Source organism: Littorina saxatilis, linkage group LG7 (genome assembly GCF_037325665.1).
Source record: "Littorina saxatilis isolate snail1 linkage group LG7, US_GU_Lsax_2.0, whole genome shotgun sequence".
Taxonomy (NCBI): Eukaryota; Metazoa; Mollusca; class Gastropoda; order Littorinimorpha; family Littorinidae; genus Littorina; species Littorina saxatilis.
The window spans coordinates 14,885,268-14,905,267 of record NC_090251.1 but is presented as its reverse complement, the minus strand read 5'-3'; the positions used below and the strand labels follow the sequence as shown (position 1 = coordinate 14,905,267).

At 44.3% G+C, this 20,000-nt stretch overlaps 1 protein-coding gene across 9 annotated transcripts in view; it reads left to right on the top strand.

The window, feature by feature from the left end:
- Positions 1 to 20,000, top strand: part of LOC138970768 (serine-rich adhesin for platelets-like) — a 162,479-nt gene that overhangs the window by 113,243 nt on the left and 29,236 nt on the right. For 8 of the 9 annotated variants that reach the window (XM_070343288.1, XM_070343287.1, XM_070343286.1 and 5 more), the window contains 2 exons: positions 1,043 to 2,192; positions 11,058 to 11,096. In XM_070343288.1, coding sequence (XP_070199389.1) covers positions 1,043 to 2,192; positions 11,058 to 11,096 — 1,189 coding nt within the window. The remainder of the gene's footprint in view (positions 1 to 1,042; positions 2,193 to 11,057; positions 11,097 to 20,000) is intronic. The other variant, XM_070343281.1, reaches the window with a different exon arrangement.

Genomic DNA, 20,000 nt, shown 5'->3' with positions numbered 1-20,000 from the left:
TGGTCGGCTGGGCGTTAAGCAAACAAACAAACAAACAAACAAACGTGTTTCTGGTACTGGTGAGAACATTTTCATTGTTAGCTTGTTGTTTTCCTCACCTGCAGTCCCTTGTTCTTATTCTGCCCTTATTTCCAACCTCCCAACTTAACTTATGTGCAGACCTGGTAGTACCTTATCCCCCTTCTTCTTCTTCTTCTTCTTCGTTCGTGGGCTGAAACTCCCACGTACACTCGTGTTTTTTGCACGAGTGGAATTTTACGTGTATGACCGTTTTTTACCCCGCCATTTAGGCAGCCATACGCCGTTTTCGGGGGAAGCATGCTGGGTATTTTCGTGTTTCTATAACCCACCGAACTCTGACATGGATTACAGGATCTTTTTCGTGCGCACTTGGTCTTGTGCTTGCGTGTACACACGGGGGTGTTCGGACACCGAGGAGAGTCTGCACACAAAGTTGACTCTGAGAAATAAATCTCCCGCCGAACGTGGGGACGAACTCACGCTGACAGCGGCCAACTGGATACAAATCCAGCGCGCTACCGACTGAGCTACATCCCCGCCCTTTATCCCCCTTCAAAAGCACACGCAACAAGACCAAGTACACACGGAAAAGATTGTGTAAGGCCTAAAAAAAAAATAGGTGTGGTTACGGTAACCCGACCTACCCTATTTTTAGGGGCCGACCCTGTAACTTTTTATTACATTTGTCAAGAAAACCACAAAAACCAAGAAAACGAGTGCAGAAAACGCAATGAAAGTGAAAGCGCCCGAGTCGCACACTTATTTCCCTGTCAAGTAGGTTTAATTTGTACACATTAGAAAAAAAAGTTAAAAAAAAAGAAAAAAAAGTGATTGCCTACCTTCCTACCCTATTTTTTTTGGCTATGTTACCGTAACCACACCTATTTTTTTTTGTTGGCCTAATCTATGTAAGAGTTTGGTGGGGTTTATAAGCATGAAAATATCCAGCAAGCATCGCCCCACAAACAATCCCTTTTCTTGCAGCATTGAACTAAATCATTTTCACTCTCTCTCTACACAGGTTTAAGGAGATGGAGAAGCAAGGCTCAGTGCCTGTCCCCTCGGGCAAGCGCGCCATCACTCCAGACAGATCCGGCAAAGTAGAATTCGTCTCCGAACCCCGCGGCCACATCGAGAAGTACGAACCCCAGGTCCAGGCTGGGATCTTCGAGAGCCAGCCCTCCCACAGAGAGGACGTGGTCAGATCTGACCAGCTGCCTGAGGAGGTTCTTCCCGAGATAGGAGCTGCCAAGAACATCGCTCAACGCTTCAAGCAGATGTCAACCGACAACGCTTCCAGCACTCCCCGTGGAAAAAGAGAAATCACCCCTGACAATTCCGGAAGGGTGGAGTTCGTGTCAGAGCCTACAGGCTACGTGGAGAAGTACCAAGGCCGCGCCGATTCGGGCGTGTTCGAGTCCCAGCCTTCCGACAGGGATGACGTCGTCAAGGCGGACTTGTACCAGGAGGAGGTCCTGCCGGAGAGAGGCATGGCGCGAAACATCGCAGCCCGCTTCAAAGAGATGGAGAATACCACCAAGTCTCCCCCCTCTCCTACCAAATACAAAGAGATCACCCCACCCAGGGAGAACGGCACCTCCGCCAGGACCGCTGGAGTCTTCGAGAGCCAGCCGCAGGTGTCCTCCGACGTGGTTCACTCCGGAGAGCACGTGGAAGAAGTCCTGCCGGAGAGGGGCATGGCCAAGAACATCGCCAACCGCTTCCGCCAGCTGAGCTCTTCCGACAGCGCCCCCAAGTCTCCGCGCGCCAAGAAGGAGTTCACCCCACCCCCAGGCGGCGCTGGAGTGTACGAGAACAACCCCAAGCAGTTCATCCCCGACTACAACCGCCCGGCGGAGAGCGGCATCCTGGAGAGCAAGCCGGAGGTTCGCAACGACGTCGTTCGAGGCGACGAGGGCCCGCAGACTGAGCAGGAGCTCCCCGAGCGCGGCTACACTCGCAACCTCCTGTCGGCCTGGAAACAGCGCGAGTCGGAGAGCGCCAAGATCTCGCCCACAGGGTCCGGCAAGGTGAAGGAGTTCACTCCCCCCCGCGAAGAGCCGAGGGTGGCCCAGCAGCGGCCCGCCCCGCGTACGCCCAAATCCCCCCTGGCCGGCGGATCTGACGGTAGCGTACATCCCACGGACTTGCCCGGACAATACCAACCTCAGGTGAGTTACAGTTTTTGTTGCCTGTCCTTTTGTGTTTTGTATGTTTTTGGGGACTATGATCGAAAATAACTTGTGTCGGAGGTATTGATGCACATCCCACAGAAGAAAAACATAACAATACTAAATACAGTGGAACCCCCCATTTAAGACTCCCTCCTTTTAAAGACCCTGTTTTCTAAGACCTTGTTTTCTCAGACTTTCTGTTCATAACCTCTGTAAACGTACCCCCATTTTAAGACTCCCTCCTTTTTAAGACCTGATTTTCTCAGATTTTTGGAGGGCTTAAGAAGGGGGTTCCCCTGTAGACAATATCCAAAAACAACTCCGTTGGGTTTGAATGGGTTGTGAAAGAGTGAGTACCCTTGCTTTTAGGGAGAATAATAATCCACAAGTGCTCCTTGTCCGTGTCTTTCAGACACACCCTTCGCTAGTGATTTGCCCGTTGGTGGTTGGTCGCCCTAATATAAAAGCAAGGGTATTTGCCAGTGATAATAATAATAATAATAATACGAGAATTTATAACGCGTACATATCTCACCACAAGGCGACTCAAGGCGCACTCATACACATTCTTTCGCATTAAAAACTCATGCACACTCATAATCATATACACTTTCGCATGAATTACATGAAGATGACAACACAAACTTATGGCGCTAGTATTTTTTCAAACCGGTATGCAAACTTTTATGATGCAAACAGTCCAGAAAAATATGGCGCTAGTATTTTTTCAAACCGGTATGCAAACTTTTATGATGCAAACAGTCCAGAAAAATATGGCGCTAGTATTTTTTCAAACCGGTATGCAAACTTTTATGATGCAAACAGTCCAGAAAAATATGGCGCTAGTATTTTTTCAAACCGGTATGCAAACTTTTATGATGCAAACAGTCCAGAAAAAAACCGGTAGGCTGGTCATTGGAACCAGTAAGAGTCCAACTCAGAGTACTGGTTTGGTTGTTTTACCAGCAAAATAAAAATGGTAGTTCTAAAACTCAACCGGTAGATCATACCGGCAGCCTTTTTTCCCCCAGTATTTTCTCATTTCAACCGGTAAAATACCGGTAATTATGTACTGGTATTTGCTCTCTCACAACCCATAGAAACCTGATAGAGTTGTTTTCGGATGTCTATTCAGTGTTGCTATGTTCTTCTTCTGTGGGATGTGCATGAAAACAAACACACAGAAATCTTCTACACTTTCTGCCTTTCTGCCGGTCGTTCTTTGGATTATGTTTCTGTCTCTGTGACTTTCATCTTGCACAGTGTTTTGCTTGGCGTAAATATTTTTGGTCGTCTGGTTTTGTCTGTCTTCCTGTTTTCTCTCGTTCTCTTTCCTCCTCTCTCCCTCTCTCTCTCTTCTCACTGATATCCTTCTGTCTGTGTGCATGGCAGCCGGTGTAAACATGAGGACAAGGTGTCTTTTGGCAATGGTTTTGGAACCCCTAGTAATCTGCATGTCTGACCCCCAATAGCATTTTCCTACCTTTGGTGTCTCTTTGTCGCTGTCTTTCCTTTTTGATGTGTTTTCCTTGTGTGTGTGTATCTGTGTTTTCAAGTTCATTTTTTTCTGACTATGAGTAGAGAATTTTAAATCGCTTTGACTGCACGCTTGTGTGTCTTGTTTATTCCCCTCCTCTCTCTGTCTCTGTCTGTCTGTCTGTCTGTCTGTCTGTCTGTCTGTCTGTCTGTCTCTCTCTCTCTCTCTCTCTCTCTCTCTCTCTCTCTCTCTCTCTCTCTCTCTCTCTCTCTCTCCCTCTCTCTCTCTCTTAGAATTTTTATTGATTATCAGGTTTGGCTGCCCCTGTTATCTGCTGCTTTCTTGCTGCTTCTGGAATACTTTGCTGTTGATAGTGTGACAAACTCAAACACTTAAACGGCCTGTATGATGCCCTGCGATATTGTGTGTGTTTACCCGTTAGTGCATATAAGGGAGGCAAATCTTGGTTTGATGACGTTACTACATGTACTACCTTGTTATGTCCCTTGGCATCCCTTTGGCTGCAGCGTTGGGCTTGTGAAGTTTTTTGTTTGAGCCCGCATTGTTCTCCTCAGTTTCTCACTCAGTGACTTCTCTGTGCTTTCTACTACCAATCAAGCCATTCATTATTGGTTCAATACATTTGTAATAAGTATGTGTCTGGTGTCCCTCCTGTCTCCCTTTGCTGTTGTTGGGTTTTGTAAAGTATTCATGTTGAGTTTTTGTTGTTATTTTGTCTGTCTCTGTTTTGATTTGACAGGTTTTGTGTGTCTCTTCGTTGACCCTCCATCTTTTTCATCTCTATCTCTGTGTGCCTGGTTCATCTTGGCATCAAACTTCCCTATTGTTATTCTATTCAGCGATCTGTGGAACATAAATAATCCATTAAAGCTCTGTTTTTGTCAGCAAATATTGCGTGTGTGTGTTTGTGTGTGTGTGTGTGTGTGTGTGGGGGGGTCACGTGCTTGTGTGATTGTGTGTGTGTGTGTGTGTGTGTATTTGTGTGGCATATGTGTGGAAGAGAGACAGAGAGAGAGAGAGAGAGAGAGAGAGAGAGAGAGAGAGAGAGAGGGATACACTCAATGAGAGACAGAGACTCAGAGTGAGACAGAGACCCAGGGAGAGAGAGAGAGAGTATTCATTCCGCTGTCCATTGCGGTTGTATAAAATGTGTCTAACTTCCTTGTATGTCGGTCTGTCTGTTGTCTTCCCCTCACCATCCTGACCTCAACAGGTGTCTAGGTGCATGTCAGTGTTTCTGTTGACCACTGGAGGCTGTGCCTTCTTCACCCACCAGAACAATGCATCATTGATAAAGTTCCTAATTGTGCTGACTGTTGGTAAACAAATTGTGCTGAGTGTGAACTCTGACAGTCTGCTTGCAAATCTGCATGTTTGTGTGAGTTGGCGTACATTTCGTACGTGTACAAGATTATAAACACTCCGTACGCTCGTTTATAAATGTTCTGTTCATCTGATATGTACCAACATCCTTCACTTTGAAGACTGAAAAAAAACCTGTTCATGATCAATTCCTTGTTCCTGTTACAAGTATACCACTCCTCGTGACCTATGAAACATTTTGCCTCATGAGGTGTTGTCTCGTAGTTTGATGTAAGCTTAATCGTGATAGAACACTGTCGGACTGAGACAGCAAAAGCTTTGACCCAGTTTGAACTCTGGCTGAGATTTTTTTTTAAAGAAGAAAAAAAGGTCTGTACACTACACCAGCGTGTGGGGCGATCGAGGTCACTGAGCCTTTGTAATGTTACGTCGATATCTCCCGTGGGGCACGGACGGACGTTTCTCGCCCAGTTAACGCTCGGTTTGATAATTATGACTTATATACTTACTTATGTTCTCACATTCTCCCCTTTGAAGACTGAAAAGGAACTGTTCAATTCCTTGTTCCTGTTACAAGTATCCTACTTCACTCGACCTTTGAAACATTTGCCTCATGAGAAAGTCTCGCTATTTGATGTGAACGCGATAGAACACTGAACTGTTGTTTCCATCATAAGATTCGTAGAGTGGTGGTCTTGTTGCAGCCTAATCTCCCACACACTAAGGGAATTGTATCTCTTCTCTCTGGGCAAGAGTACTTGTCTTGTTTTTATTTTCGTCTATTGTTGAAGCCTGTTTGGAAGAGTTTGGGCTTGACTGACAAGAGTGATGTCCGTGTGTTTTGTTGATTTAGGGTTTTATGCATGTATGGCAATCTGGTGCCTTTTTAGTGTGTGTGTGTGTGCGTGCGTTCTTGTTTCGGTTTGTCTGTAGTCTGTGTGTGTGTATGTGCGTGCGTGTGTCTGTCTGTCTGTCTGTCTGTCTGTCTGTCTGTCTGTTCTCGTTTCGGTTTGTCTGTAGTCTGTGTGTGTGTGTATATTTGTGTGTGTGTGTGCGCGCACTCGCACGCGCACAGGGACTGACCTTCGGTATGTTGTATTTCTATACCTTTTTTTGTGAGGTATTTTAATTTGAAACATTCAATACTTAATGACAAAAACTGATAAAAAAAACAAGTCGCGTAAGGCGAAAATACAACATTTAGTCAAGTAGCAGCTGTCGAACTCACAGAATGAAACTGAACGCAACGCAACGCAGCAAGACCGTATACTCGTAGCATCGTCACTCCACCGCCCGTGGCAAAGGCAGTGCACGTGGAATTGACAAGAAGAGCGGGGTATTCGTTGCGCTGAGAAGGATAGCACGCTTTTCTGTACCTCTCTTTGTTTTAACTTTCTGAGCGTGTTTTTAATCCAAACATATCATATCTATATATTTTTGGAATCAGGAACCGACAAGGAATAAGATGAAAGTGTTTTTAAATTGATTTCAAAAAAAAAAATTGATAATAATTTTTATATATTTAATTTTCAGAGCTTGTTTTTAATCCAAATATAACATATTTATATGTTTTTGGAATCAGCAAATGATGGAGAATAAGATAAACGTAAATTTGGATCGTTTTATAAATTTTTATTTTTTTTTACAATTTTCAGATTTTTAATGACCAAAGTCATTAATTAATTTTTAAGCCACCAAGCTGAAATGCAATACCGAACCCCGGGCTTCGTCGAAGAGTACTTGACCAAAATTTCAACCAATTTGGTTGAAAAATGAGGGCGTGACAGTGCCGCCTCAACTTTCACGAAAAGCCGGATGTGACGTCATCAAAGACATTTATCAAAAAAATGAAAAAAACGTTCGGGGATTTCATACCCAGGAACTCTCATGTCAAATTTCATAAAGATCGGTCCAGTAGTTTAGTCTGAATCGCTCTACACACACACACACACACACACACAGACACACACACGCACACACACACGCACATACACCACGACCCTCGTTTCGATTCCCCCTCGATGTTAAAATATTTAGTCAAAACTTGACTAAATATAAAAAGCAATAAAAACGCTAAGAACTTTCAAAGTTAATCTGGCTGAAAGAGAGCTTGTGAATTGTGTCCAAAGTGTAGAAAATGGGGCATGTATCAGTACAATGCGTTCGCATACATTTTCTGGCTTAAGAGGGCAGGAACAGTTATGTTTTCATTATGTTGATAAATGACAGACGACTTCATATCCAACTTTGACCGGCACGGTTGGCCTAGTGGTAAGGCGTCCGCCCCGTGATCGGGAGGGTCATACCTAAGACTTTAAAATTGGCAATCTAGTGGCTGCTCCGCCTGGCGTCTGGCATTATGGGGTTAGTGCTAGGACTGGTTGGTCCGGTGTCAGAATAATGTGACTGGGTGAGACATGAAGCCTGTGCTGCGACTTCTGGCGCACGTTATATGTCAAAGCAGCACCGCCCTGATATGGCCCTTCGTGGTCGGCTGGGCGTTAAGCAAACAAACAAACAAACAAAATATCCAACTTTTTGTAAATGGAGGCCGCAAAATTGAGGCCGCACTGTGGTGACCTCGCCCACAAACTTACACATTGTTTCCAACATGTAGCAAAATAGACCTGCACTATGCCTTCTCTTCTCTCAGTCTGTGTGTCCATTGTAATTTGTATACCCGCTCAAGCTGAAGCACTTATAGAGGGGACTCCTTCAACAGACAACAACGATACTCTTTCATTGCTGTAACAGTGTAACACTAACAGGCTTTAGATTTTCTTAGATGGGTACCTAATTATACCCCTATACCTCTAATCTGGTTCCCCCACCCGCAGAAAAACTATGAGGGTACCCTAGGTACCCGGTAATGCTTATGCTGTGTTTCTCCACTCGACTGGAATTTCAGAGTTTTGGGAGTAGTCTTAGCAAAGATATTCCAGCGTAGCCTAGCCCGGAGCATGGTTATTTTAGTCTTAGGAATTTTTCTGTTGAGGTGGTAGCCGGTTTGTAAACTGTGTTTTTTCACAGTTGCGGTTTGTTTACTGCACATTGTTTTATTCTTTTACGTCAAGAGCATCCATCTGTTTTTTAGAAAACAGTATTCTGTTGTTCACCTGAGTAGGAGTCTTAGGACTTGAACTGTTCTGTCGGCAGCCGGTTCGTAAACTGTCTTTCAGTTAATTTATCTGATTTATCTGATTTATTCTATTACGTTGTCGTCATCAGGATAGTCATCAGTGATTAAGAAAACAACCTTCAGCTGTGGTTGAATTCCTTCGAGATTTTCTTTTGAATAACATGAGCTTTGTGGAGGTTTTCTTCTTCTTCGCGTGAACCGACTTCTTTCGGGCAATCATTAAAAGAAAGTACAGAACAATTCAGTTCTGGTTGAGCTTCTTTCGAGGTAAATCTTCTGAAGAGTTAGCTTTGTGGAAGTTTACTGGACCGTGAAAAGGAGATTTGTGAGAAACAAAGTATCAGCCCAGGTACCCTTTTCGCGTGTTACGGAGCACAACCATGTATGGATCTAAGGTGGATAGAGTTTACGTGACGAAAACCAGGACGGTTATCTCGATGGTAAACATGTTGTGTGTGTGCTTGTTTGTGTGTTTGTGTTTGTGTGTGTGTGTATGTGTGTGTGTGTGTGTGGGTGGGTGCGCACGTGTTTATATGCGCGTGCTTGTGTGTGTGTGTGTGTGTGTGTGTGTGTGTGCGTGCGTGCGTGCGTGCTTGCGTGCGTGTATGTGTGTGTGTGTGTGTGTGCGAGGGGAGAGAGAGGAGAGAGAGAAGAGAGAGAAGAATATGTAAAAGCAAAGTGTACACGTACAGTACCACTGTTCTAAGCGTACAGGCTTTTAGTCCAACAGAAACAATGCAAAATCTGAGCGTAGCGATTTCAAGCTGTGCTACTACAAAGTATACCTTGGTTAGTTGAGTGGGCGTTTCCGTCTTTCAGCTCAACCTGTGAATGATTGACGTTACCTGAGTAGTGCCACCTGCCCTTCCTTCGATTCAGCGTCAAGTTTGAGGGAATATATATCACGGCTTTCACCTCTCTCTCTCTCTCTCTCTCTCTCTCTCTCTCTCTCTCTCTCTCTCTCTCTCTCTCTCTCTCTCTCTATCTCTCTCTCTCTCTATCTCTCTCTCTTCTCTCTCTCTCTCTCTCGCACTCTCTTTCTCTCTCTTTCTCTCTCTTTCTCTCTCTTTCTTTCTCTCTCTCTCTCTTTCTTTCTCTCTCGCTCCCTCTCTCTCCACTCTCTCTCTCTCTCTCTCTCTCTCTCTCTCTCTCTCTCTCTCTCTCCATCGTTTATTTTGTTTTATCATGTGTGTGTGTCTGTGTGTGTGTGGCTGTGTCTGTGTGTCTATGTATGTGTGTGTGTGTGTGTGTGTGTGTGTGTGTGTGTGATTTGGGGGGTAGGTGGTCCCCTCAAAACCATGGAGAAGATCAAGTTAATCTCGGACTCATCCAACATACTGACAGACGGCACGGTTTCTCGTTCTGTTCGAGTTGAAAGAGAAGTTTGCTTTTAAAACTTGTGGGTCTGCCCCAGAGAGATGGAATGCATGTTGCTAAATCATTTCTGTTTGCTTGGCGTTTTGGTTTTCAACTGTTTTTATGTCATGCTTGAAAACATGATATCACGTGCATGGCCGTGTGGTTTTGACTTTGATCAAGGTTTAGTTTACCGACAAAGAGTCTGACAAACAACATTTTGTCGAAAACTGTATGCTGACGGTTTAATATGGATTTAAAGTGCAATGAGTTTTGAAATACACCTGTGCTATTTTCATGAAGAAGGTGTTTGAACACCTGTTAAGCATCCAGGTGCGTCATGCTGCCAGCATATTCTTCCCCAATCCCTGCTAGCATATTTTCCCCCACCCCCTCCATAGTTTTGCTGTTGGAATGGGAGTTGTATTCTAAACTCGATAAATGTGTGTAGCATGGAGCATGATCGCTCACGTTGTGCAGTGTGCGGACAGCATCTCCGTTCCCCTTCCCTTTCTCTGTTTTCGCAGCTACGAGCTGTAATTCTCAACTTTGCAAAATGTCATGCAGGGGTGTTTGTGTTGCACTGTGGTGATCGATCGTACCTCCCCTCTTCACCGTCACCATCTGGCGTCTTGGTTTTAAATTCAGTATTTTATTGCACATGCTGTACCATGGCTCAAAATTGCATTTTGCTGACTGTGCATTCATCCATTCCCTACTACCTCTTGACTGTCGTGCGTCTTGACTTTAAACTCAGTATTTATTGCGCATGCTGTACCATGAATCACATAATTATGCATTGCGCTGACTGTGCATCATTTCCCGACGTCTTCTTGACTATCGTGCGTCTTGGTTTTAAACTCACTCAGTATTTAATTGCACATACTATACCACTTCCACGTCTCACAATTGCATTGTGCTGACTGTGCCTTTATTCCCCGTCTCACCCTTGACGATCGTGCGTCTTGGTTTTAAACTCAGTATTTAATTGCACATACTGCACCGTGGCTCACAATTGCATTGTGCTGACTGTGCCTTTATTCCCCGTCTTACCCTTGACTATCTTGCGTCTTGGTTTTAAAATCGGTGATGTTCTATGACAAGAAGTTAAAAAAAAGAAAAAAATGTTTGCATTGACTTGTGCATTTGGCATGTTGCCATAAACTGGGTTTCATTTGGCGTCATGGTGTTAAACTGAGCATTTTTTTGCAACAAGAAGCTTGAAAACCCCTGTTCGTTTTGCTTTACGCTCCCACCCCCCCCCCCCCCCCCCCCCCCCGTTCCCTTTTGATGTTGTGATAAATGCATACACCAGTCCACGCATTAATTTCTCATTTGAGATAATAAAGTGTTCTATGTCTATGTCTCCTTCCCATGGCTTCTCGTTTTGCCTAAAAAGACGACGTCTGAAAGCTGCAGTTTCGTTATGAATGCAGCCCACCAGTTCATTTGAGTTTTGGACATGGTTTGCGGTGGTTGCTGGCAATCTTAATCTACTTAAAGCTGAACATACACTCGTAAAAGGTGAGTGGTATTCTGTTGGCAGGTGCAATACGGAGGGTGGTGTCACAACGGAGGACAATGGGTAATTAATTAGAGAGAGAGAGAGAGGGTGTGGGTGTGTGTGTGTGTGTGTGTGTGTGTCACTTTCAATGCTCTAATATTCCTCCCTTTGTGTATGTGGGTGTATGTCTATCTATGTCTATGTGAGCATCTGTTCAGAGTGTGTGTGTGTGTGTGTGTGTGTGTGTGTGTGTGTGTGTGTGTGTGTGTGTGTGTGTGTGTGTGTCTGGATATGTGCTTGCGCATTTCCGAGTTTGTGTAAAAGCATGTACGTGTCACAGTCTGCGACAAGGAATCTTAGTCGTTGTATTAGTAGTACGGTAGCGGTTGTATCAGTTTTTGTGAGCCACTTAAACCACGTGTGTAAATGCGAATCACCGATATGGCGCACAACAAGACGTGACTGAAAGTAGTAGTAGTAGTAGACAGATGTAAATGCGCGCCAAAAGCCGTATACCACGGGGTCAGAGTGCGGTGAATATTAGTGACATGCAGTTGTAAGGTTCCTGCCTCACTGTAGAAAGGAGGAAGAAGGATAAGCGGCCTCTTCCTTCACTCTTGTGACAGCTTCCTGTGGTGGTCACCGACATCATCGTCACAACATAGACATTATGCTACAAAATACACAGGGCGGATTTTATTTTGCTGTCGGGGTTGGTTGGGGACAAGGGAATCGAGATTTGGCGGGGTTGAGAGAAAGACAAAGAGAGAGAGAGAGAGAGAGGGGGGGGGGAGAGAGAGAGAGAGAGAGAGAGGGGGGGGGGGGGGGGGGAGAGAGACTAAATGTAACAAGTCGCGTAAGGCGAAAATACAACATTTAGTCAAGCCCAGTCGAACTCACAGAATGAAACTGAACGCAAAGCATTTTTTCCGCAAGACCGTAGCATCGTCTGTCCACCGCTCGTGGCAAAGGCAGTGAAATTAACAATACAGAAAAGCGCGGTAGCGGTTGCGCTGAGGAGGATAGCCCGCTTTTCTATATCTCTCTTCGTTTTAACTTTCTGAGCGTGTTTTTAATCCAAACATATCATATCTATATGTTTTTGGAATCAGGAACCGACAAGGAATAAGATGAAAGTGTTTTTAAATTGATTTCAAAAATTTAATTTTGATCATAATTTTTATATTTTTAATTTTCAGAGCTTGTTTTTAATCCAAATATAACATATTTATATGTTTTTGGAATCAGAAAATGATGAAGAATAAGATGAACGTAAATTTGGATCGTTTTATGAAATAAAATTTTCTTACAATTTTCAGATTTTTAATGACCAAAGTCATTAATTAAATTTTAAGCCACCAAGCTGAAATGCAATACCGAAGTCCGGCCTTCGTCGAAGATTGCTTGGCCAAAATTTCAATCAATTTGATTGAAAAATGAGGGTGTGACAGTGCCGCCTCACCTTTTACAAAAAGCCGGATATGACGTCATCAAATGTATTTATCGAAAAAAAGAAAAAACCTCCGGGGATATCATTCCCAGGAACTCCCATGTCAAATTTCATAAAGATCGGTCCAGTAGTTTGGTCTGAATCGCTCTACACACACACACGCACAGACACACACACACACACATACACCACGACCCTCGTCTCGATTCCCCCTCTATGTTAAAGGCACAGTGCAGCTCAGAGCCTTCGTTTTGCGTTTTTGTTGCAGCTGAGTGCATTTACAGTTCAAAAATCCTCCTATGGTAGTAAAACAAACCCAAAACTACCCAACGACGACATCTGTGAAGCTCGACAGTTTCTTGTTCACGCGAGTGCATAAATTAACCTAGTTATTACGTGGTGTTTGGTCGGAGTTCTATTCAACTGAGTGATTCTGGCTTCCATTTTGTTTTACACAAACTCAAGACGTCTGACATAGTTTGCTAGTGACGTGTCTTTTTGTGCATGATGTGGTGATCTACCTGATCTAAATTTAGATCCAAAAATAGGTCAAGACCAGCCGGGTCCGAGTACGAAAAAATCGCAGTTCTTGACTCTTTGGGTGCAAGTCAATGAAACTTGGTAGTTCTTCTAACGGATAGCTGCCTGAGGTATGACTGAAAGCCCCAGGGGCTCCGTGCACCTGGATTTGACAAGTTCAGTACCTTTAAAACATTTAGTCAAAACTTGACTAAATGTAAAAACAAGAAAGGTACGTTGTTGGAACGTTTGTTATTGACAAAACAATACGGTTTTTTGAACGTTGGCAGTCTCATTGTTTTTATATTTAGTCAAGTTTTGTTGGATTTGCCAAGAGAAAGGCATTACTTGAATAAAAAATATAGGCCACATTTTTTTCTCCAGTAAGAAGATTAGCAATTTTTTGCCAGTATAATACTAACTGTTTGTACACTTAAAATACACAAATTAGCACAAAATCGACATTGAAGATACATTTTAATTAGTCGAAATAAGGCACCTGTCGAACAAAAAGCTTTTGAATAATAACAAAAAAACATCGTTTCCAGCGCCTGTGGTCTTGAACTTGAGCGATGCAGTGTGTACGGTCGCACCGACATTTCTCTTTTTTTCCGCCTGGGCGAGAACCACATGGCTAGAAATGCGCGCGCTCTCTTCTCCCTCGTGCGACATTCACAAGGCAAGGCCACTCGCTAGCCCTGCACTGTGTATGAAACACCCCACGGTCTCACTCTCTCTTCCACTGTCCGGAGAGTCTCTTGCTTGTGCTATTCCACACTGATGTGACAGCGGAGCAGCGGGTGGTGCTGGTGCTCTAGTGGTGTTTCCAGCAAAAAAAATGTCCCTGGTGTCACTCAAGAATATTCAACCCGCTCAGTAATATTCAGCGTAATATTCTGTGCGCTCAGTAAAATTCAGTGCTCTCAGTAAAATTCAGTGCTCTCAGTAATATTCAGCGATCTCAGTAATATTCAACACTCTTAGTCATATTCAACGCGCTCAGTAATATTCAACAATATTCAACGCGCTCAGACAAATTCCGTGCTAGCGGACGGACGGAGCTAGTGCATGTGGTTTCGGTGGGATGTTTGTGTGTTGAATTATCGAGCGGCTGTCACTTGTCAGCCAGTGTCAACCGGTGGACGATACAATTGATGCTCAACTTCAGTGTGGTGTGTGTGTGTGTGTTTGCTGCTGACACAAAGTTGAACTCTCTTCTTCTTCTTCTGCTTGTGCGGTTCTTCTTTGTTCGTCGCCGCTATAGCAACAGTTTGTAGTGGAGCGCTGCTGATGGTGAAACATTGAGTTTTTCTGTGTTTTTATTTTTCTTGTTCGGTCGAATTGGTGTGTGTGCTGAGGTTGTGTGTGTTGAGAAATAGAGAGCGGGAAGAAGGAGGAGGGGGGGGGGGGGGGGGGAGGATCTGGTGGAAGTAGTTCTCCGTGTTTGTGGAATGACAACTTAGTTCACGTTGATTTTCACGCGTGTGTTGTTTGGCCATGATGTTGAATTATTTTGATGGCCTGTGTTTGGCAGACTCATTGATTTGTGTTACTGTTAGTGCATACACGATTGCTGTGGTGTGCCTGTGGTTTGTGTGAACACACACACACACACACACACAAATGTGCTAAACTACACGGGAACTTCAAAAAATATAGATTGTGATCAGTCGAGCCTAGCTAGAACGTGAAACAAGAGAATTGATGCGTTTTAAAGGCATACTAACGCACTCCCGTGTTTACAAAGTGTAGTTTGCCCACAATCGATGTCAAACGCACCATAAGACCATATAATGACGATACGTCACCATGCGCGGACCATAATACATGCATTACAGCTTGTTCTAGCCTCTGAAAAAGTGAGGATGTCAACAAAGCCGCGGTGTTCTCTCCCTTGCATCAACGTTACATATGTTGCCAAATCTATAAATAGGACGATCCAGATCAAAATGAAAATTCAAGTATCTCAACATTTAAGGGGTCCTAGACCACAATATTTTGCAGGGAACTTAATTCTTCTTCTTCTTCTTTCATATTGTGACCACGGTCATTTTGGCTGACCATTATGTCTGTCTCCAGCTGTTGGTAAAGCAATTAGCGTGTATAGTCATCGAGTACATATGCCTTTAAAGACGCGAATAACATGTCTTTTGTCAGTGTGTTAACCTTTCAAAGGATGTACTGTCCTTTCGTCCTCGTCTTCGGGGAGCACACTTTTTTAACATCTGAGTGTCGTATAACACTGACATCGCTTTGTGGATGGAGAATCGGATAGCACGTGTGTGTAAAAAGACACGTACACTTTTGTGGAGCACATCCTCAATAATAGTTCGGTGCGCAAGCTTAAATCGGGGAAGAGGATTTGTGTAGGTGTGTATTTCGTGTCTGCCTGCTTTTCAAGCTCCATATCCGTGGGTGTGTTGGGGTGTGTATGTCTGTCTGTGTCTGTCTTTCTGTCTGTCTCTGCCTCCCTTTTTCTCTCTCTCAGCTCTACCTCTTTGTCCGTCTGTCTATTTCTCCCTACCTATGTCTCTCTCTCTCTCTCTCTCTCTCTCTCTCTCTCTCTCTCCCTCACCCCCCCCCCCCCCCCCTCTCTTTCCCCCCCTCGCCTCCGCCTTCCTTTCGCTCTGTTTAGTTTTGTTCGATTCGAATGTTTATTTTCGAATGTGTGTGTCGGCGCGCAGGTGTTAAAGAGGGCGAGAGTAAAAGAGGGTGGAGTAATACCATGCCCAAAGTACGCAGCGAACCATGAAACGGAACTGAGATTTGTTGTGTAAATCGTGGGTGCACTGTGGCACACGGCTTCATGTTCCCCGACAAACCTCTGTAACCTGCGCGCTAAGTAGACCGTGAACATTTTATGTCAACCCTGTTACTGTGACAGTAGTAATGGACTCGCTAATGTGGGTAGAGAGTGAGAAAGAGAGGACTGCAAGGAATGCGATTTTTTGTTCCCAACATGTTTCATTGTGTTGGGGTGCAGTGGTACTTGCTATCAGAGAACACCCGGCTTGGAACCAGCCGAAAGTGTCCGTACATTGCAGGTGGCCGGTCATGACAGGTATATTTTGTCAACTTCATTGACAAACGGGCATCAAGGCTAAACACACCAAATAGGTGGTACGCAGATTTGTGGTCGGATTTGTTGGGATTTTAACCAATGGGAACGCACAGCTCGGTGTCACTGTTAGAATAGGTGCATTAGTACTTGTGTATCTCCGCCGTTTGGACAAGAAATAATTCACACAAGGCGATCGTTTGATAAGAACGCCCACTTGTATTTACGTACGATGTGTATACATGTGTACTTTGTAATTTAATCGTCAATATTGTGTATTTTTCGAGACTTTTGGGGTTCTAAGGCGAAGGGAAAAGCTAGCATCAAAAGAGCGTTGTTACTCATCTTTTTGTTGTTGATTGGTTATGGAAAAACCATGGTTATCATAGCTGTTTGGTGTTACTGGTGTCAGATGATTATGAGAATGACTTAAGTTCGACGTGGTCCTTCTTACCAAGGGCTAGTTCGGTATTTCGGTTCAGTTCACTGCAGACTGAGCCTTGGATGCCTTGAAAGACTTAGTTCGAAATTGTGTTTCAAAGCACCATAGCCGACCCTTGCCGGTTTAGTAAACTTGAAAATAAAAGAAACTTCGAAAATATTTCAGTATCGATATCATTGACGAATGCATTATTGCAATAAATCGTATTTTCTATTTCTGAATACCGTATACCCTTTGCAGCTGTGGCGGTGTTTTGTTGCTTCGAGTGGTAGCCGTTAGCATAGGCCAAGATTAGGTTTCTGAGACATGTTATCTCTGGCGGTGTCTTGTGGCTTAAAACGGTAGCTGTGAGGTGTCACGGACAAAGTGAGACTGCCCACCTGTACACACGAGACCTTTCACAGCGGACATCAAAACGCGTGCGCGATGCGACCAAGCAATGTTTAAATTTGGTGTAAAAAAAAAAAGAGAAAAAAGAAGAAGAACAAGAAAAGGAAAATCGCTGTAGATTTCAACTCGTATCTTCCCACTGCAACGACCAATGCAGCGATAACTTTATTTTATTTTCTCGTCTGCAGTAAGCAAGTGTATTTATTATCAAGAAACTCCAACTGAGAGACCGCCAACGCACTATACTCGCAGAAGTATTTTTGTGCAAGAAAATCAATTGTCGCAGACGCTTCACGACCAACGCAGCAATGAATTGCTGTCTCTTGCTCTCAGCTGATGTCTACCCAAACAACTCAAACTGAGTAACGACTAGCGCACAGCTCGATGCCGTTCGAAATCGATTTACAATCAACGCAGCAATGATTTGGTGTCTCTTGCCTGCAGTAGATGTATCTAGCCTGGACACTCAAACTGAGTTACAACTACTTACTAGTGCACCGCTCGATGGAATGGTTGTCGTTCGAAATCGAGTTACGACCAATGAGTTGGTGTCTCTGGCTCGTAGCAGGTAAGATGTTTAGCCAAGATACTCAACCTGAGTTGCCGCCAGCGCACTGGTCGTCGGGTTGGCTGTCGCGAAGAAATCGATTGTCGACCAACGCAGCAATGATTTGGTGTCTCTTGCCTGGCTGCAGCATCGGTTTGGTCAAGAAACTCAAACTGAGTGGCCGCTAGCGCACTGGTTGTTGCGGTGGTTGTCGTACAGAAATCGATTTGTCGCTGACGCTTTGGCCCCTGCATCATTCTGGTGTGTCTCCCTCCGTGTTTGTTTTGCTCTTACGTCTCAATTTCGACGGAGGCAGTTTGTTCCTCTATTCGAACTGTCTGGATCGGCAGTCGGCGGATGCATTGGCCTCAAATATCAACTTGAAGGAGGGGGGGGGGGGGGCATCAACATTCAAACCATCCCCCACCCCGCCAAACAAAAAATACAGGGGAGAGAACAAAGAATGAAGGGGATGGGATATGCCGAGGCAGAGTGGAGTTATCGAGTTGTAGGGGGAGGTGGGGAATGACTGTGTTCTTTCTTATGGAACAGCTAATGCCAGATTCAATAAGTGCACTTTGTCCCTACAGTCCAGTCTGAGGGGCTGTATCGGACATGAACAAAGATTTGTTTTTTAGTTTGATATAGGAATATTTTACTTGGGAAATATCTCTCTCTCTCTCTCTCTCTCTCTCTCTCTCTCTCTCTCTCTCTCTCTCTCTCTCTCTCTCACTCTCTCTCTCTCTTCCGTGAGAAGGACAGGGGGGGGGGGGGGGGGGGGGGGGGAGAAAGAGTATGTTTACCGAAGATGTGCATGGTTTTTAACCTTCCACAGACAACAGCGAATTTTGCAGGAGTTTGTTCCTGAATTGAATCATTCTTCAGGGAATACTTGACCTTCCTCGTACAATGCAAGCAGTAAAACGTCGCGGGAACAATCCAAACCCCGAAATAGGAAACTTCGTGTGAATTTTCTGTCGAAGGCGAGTTATCTTATCTTTGATTGGTAAACAGACAATTCCTAGAACTGAATGTCAAGAACTTACAAAGCAGATGCAAACAGACGGTGTGCATTTTGTTTGGAAAGGGTGCAAAGGATTTGGATACATCATTTTGATAGGCGTTTGAATTTATTTTTGAGGATCATAATTCTTCCCTGCAAACATAACTTCAGTCAACAGACGCCCAAAAAACTGTCGTGTGTGTGTATGTGTTTTTATCCTACATACGTGAGAGAGACACTCGTGAGATAATAATCGTTCAAATCACACGTGTGTATATCATGTCAACGAGGTCATGTCAAGCTAGTCTGGCAGGGACCTGTTTGTCCACTGCTTATGATGCCAAAGTCACCGAGACAAACGTCATTATAGAGAAAAAAAATTGCGCTCGCCAATTACCCTATGAATTTTTAGAACTAACACGTCACGCCACACTTTCTTTACTTTGACGTAATAGATTGCACGAGGCTTTAGAAGAGATCGAGGTTCCAAAACAAGCGTCTTCGAGTTAGCTGCCTCGACTGCAGGACATTTTCAGTAAAAAACACGTAAGTACAGTATGTAGGATAAACAGAATACTACATGGCTTGCTGTGTCGTACCAGATTTACACTCGTTGCTTTTTCAAATAGTGAACAGCTCGCTTTCGCTCGCAGTTCAATATTTAAAAAAACAACTCGTGTAAATCTGGTACGACACAGCAAGCCATGTAGTATTCTCTTTGTATGGAATTGGAACCTGACTGAGTTCTCTTCAAGGCTCATTCCAAACAGTACTTTTTATGAAGCAGGTGTTTGACCTTTGTTTCTAGACCTATTGAACACAATATGAAACATGGTCTAAATAATGTACTTCAACACGTTGCGATAGACTGCTCTCGCAACCACCATCATTCAATATTGGGTTGGATTCTCCTCTCTTGAGACTCGAGACCTGTAACGCAGAGCTATAAACACACTAGTGCTATAATAATATATATAATAACTCAGTGCCTGTAAAAATATATGGCTGTATACCGACAATCGACCATCAGCTGTTGTTTACTCTATGAATTGACCGAGATAGGCTGTACTCAGTGTAAAGAACACACTCTTCAGCCGCAGATCAGTGTAGTAGTTAAATGTCTCATCGTAAGGATGATTCATGCTCTGGTCTAGCCAGCTAGCCAAAGAACTGTAATAATACTGCTCTGTTGGGCTCTGCTTCACTGTCATACTATCGATTATCATTGTTGTGTGTGTAGAGAAGAGAGAGAGAGGGGGGGGGGGGGGTGCTTATCCACACACGGGCTGGCACGTGTGCTGGGCAGTTAGTTCCGGCGAGTCTCTCTTGGGGTTTTGGAAGTGTGCTAGTTTGGTTTTCAGCTGATTTAGCGAGCGGTTCACAGTGTCTGTGTGTGTGTGGAGGGGGAGTGGCGTGGATGAGAGGGGTAGGAGGATTGTGTGTGTGTGTTTGAGAGAGAGAGGGGGAGAGTGTGTGCTTGTGTGTATGTGTGTGTGTGTGTGTGTGTCTGAGAGAGAGAGAGAGAGAGAGAGAGAGACCATATATGCGTGTGCCGTTAGAGAGACTGTCTCTGTGT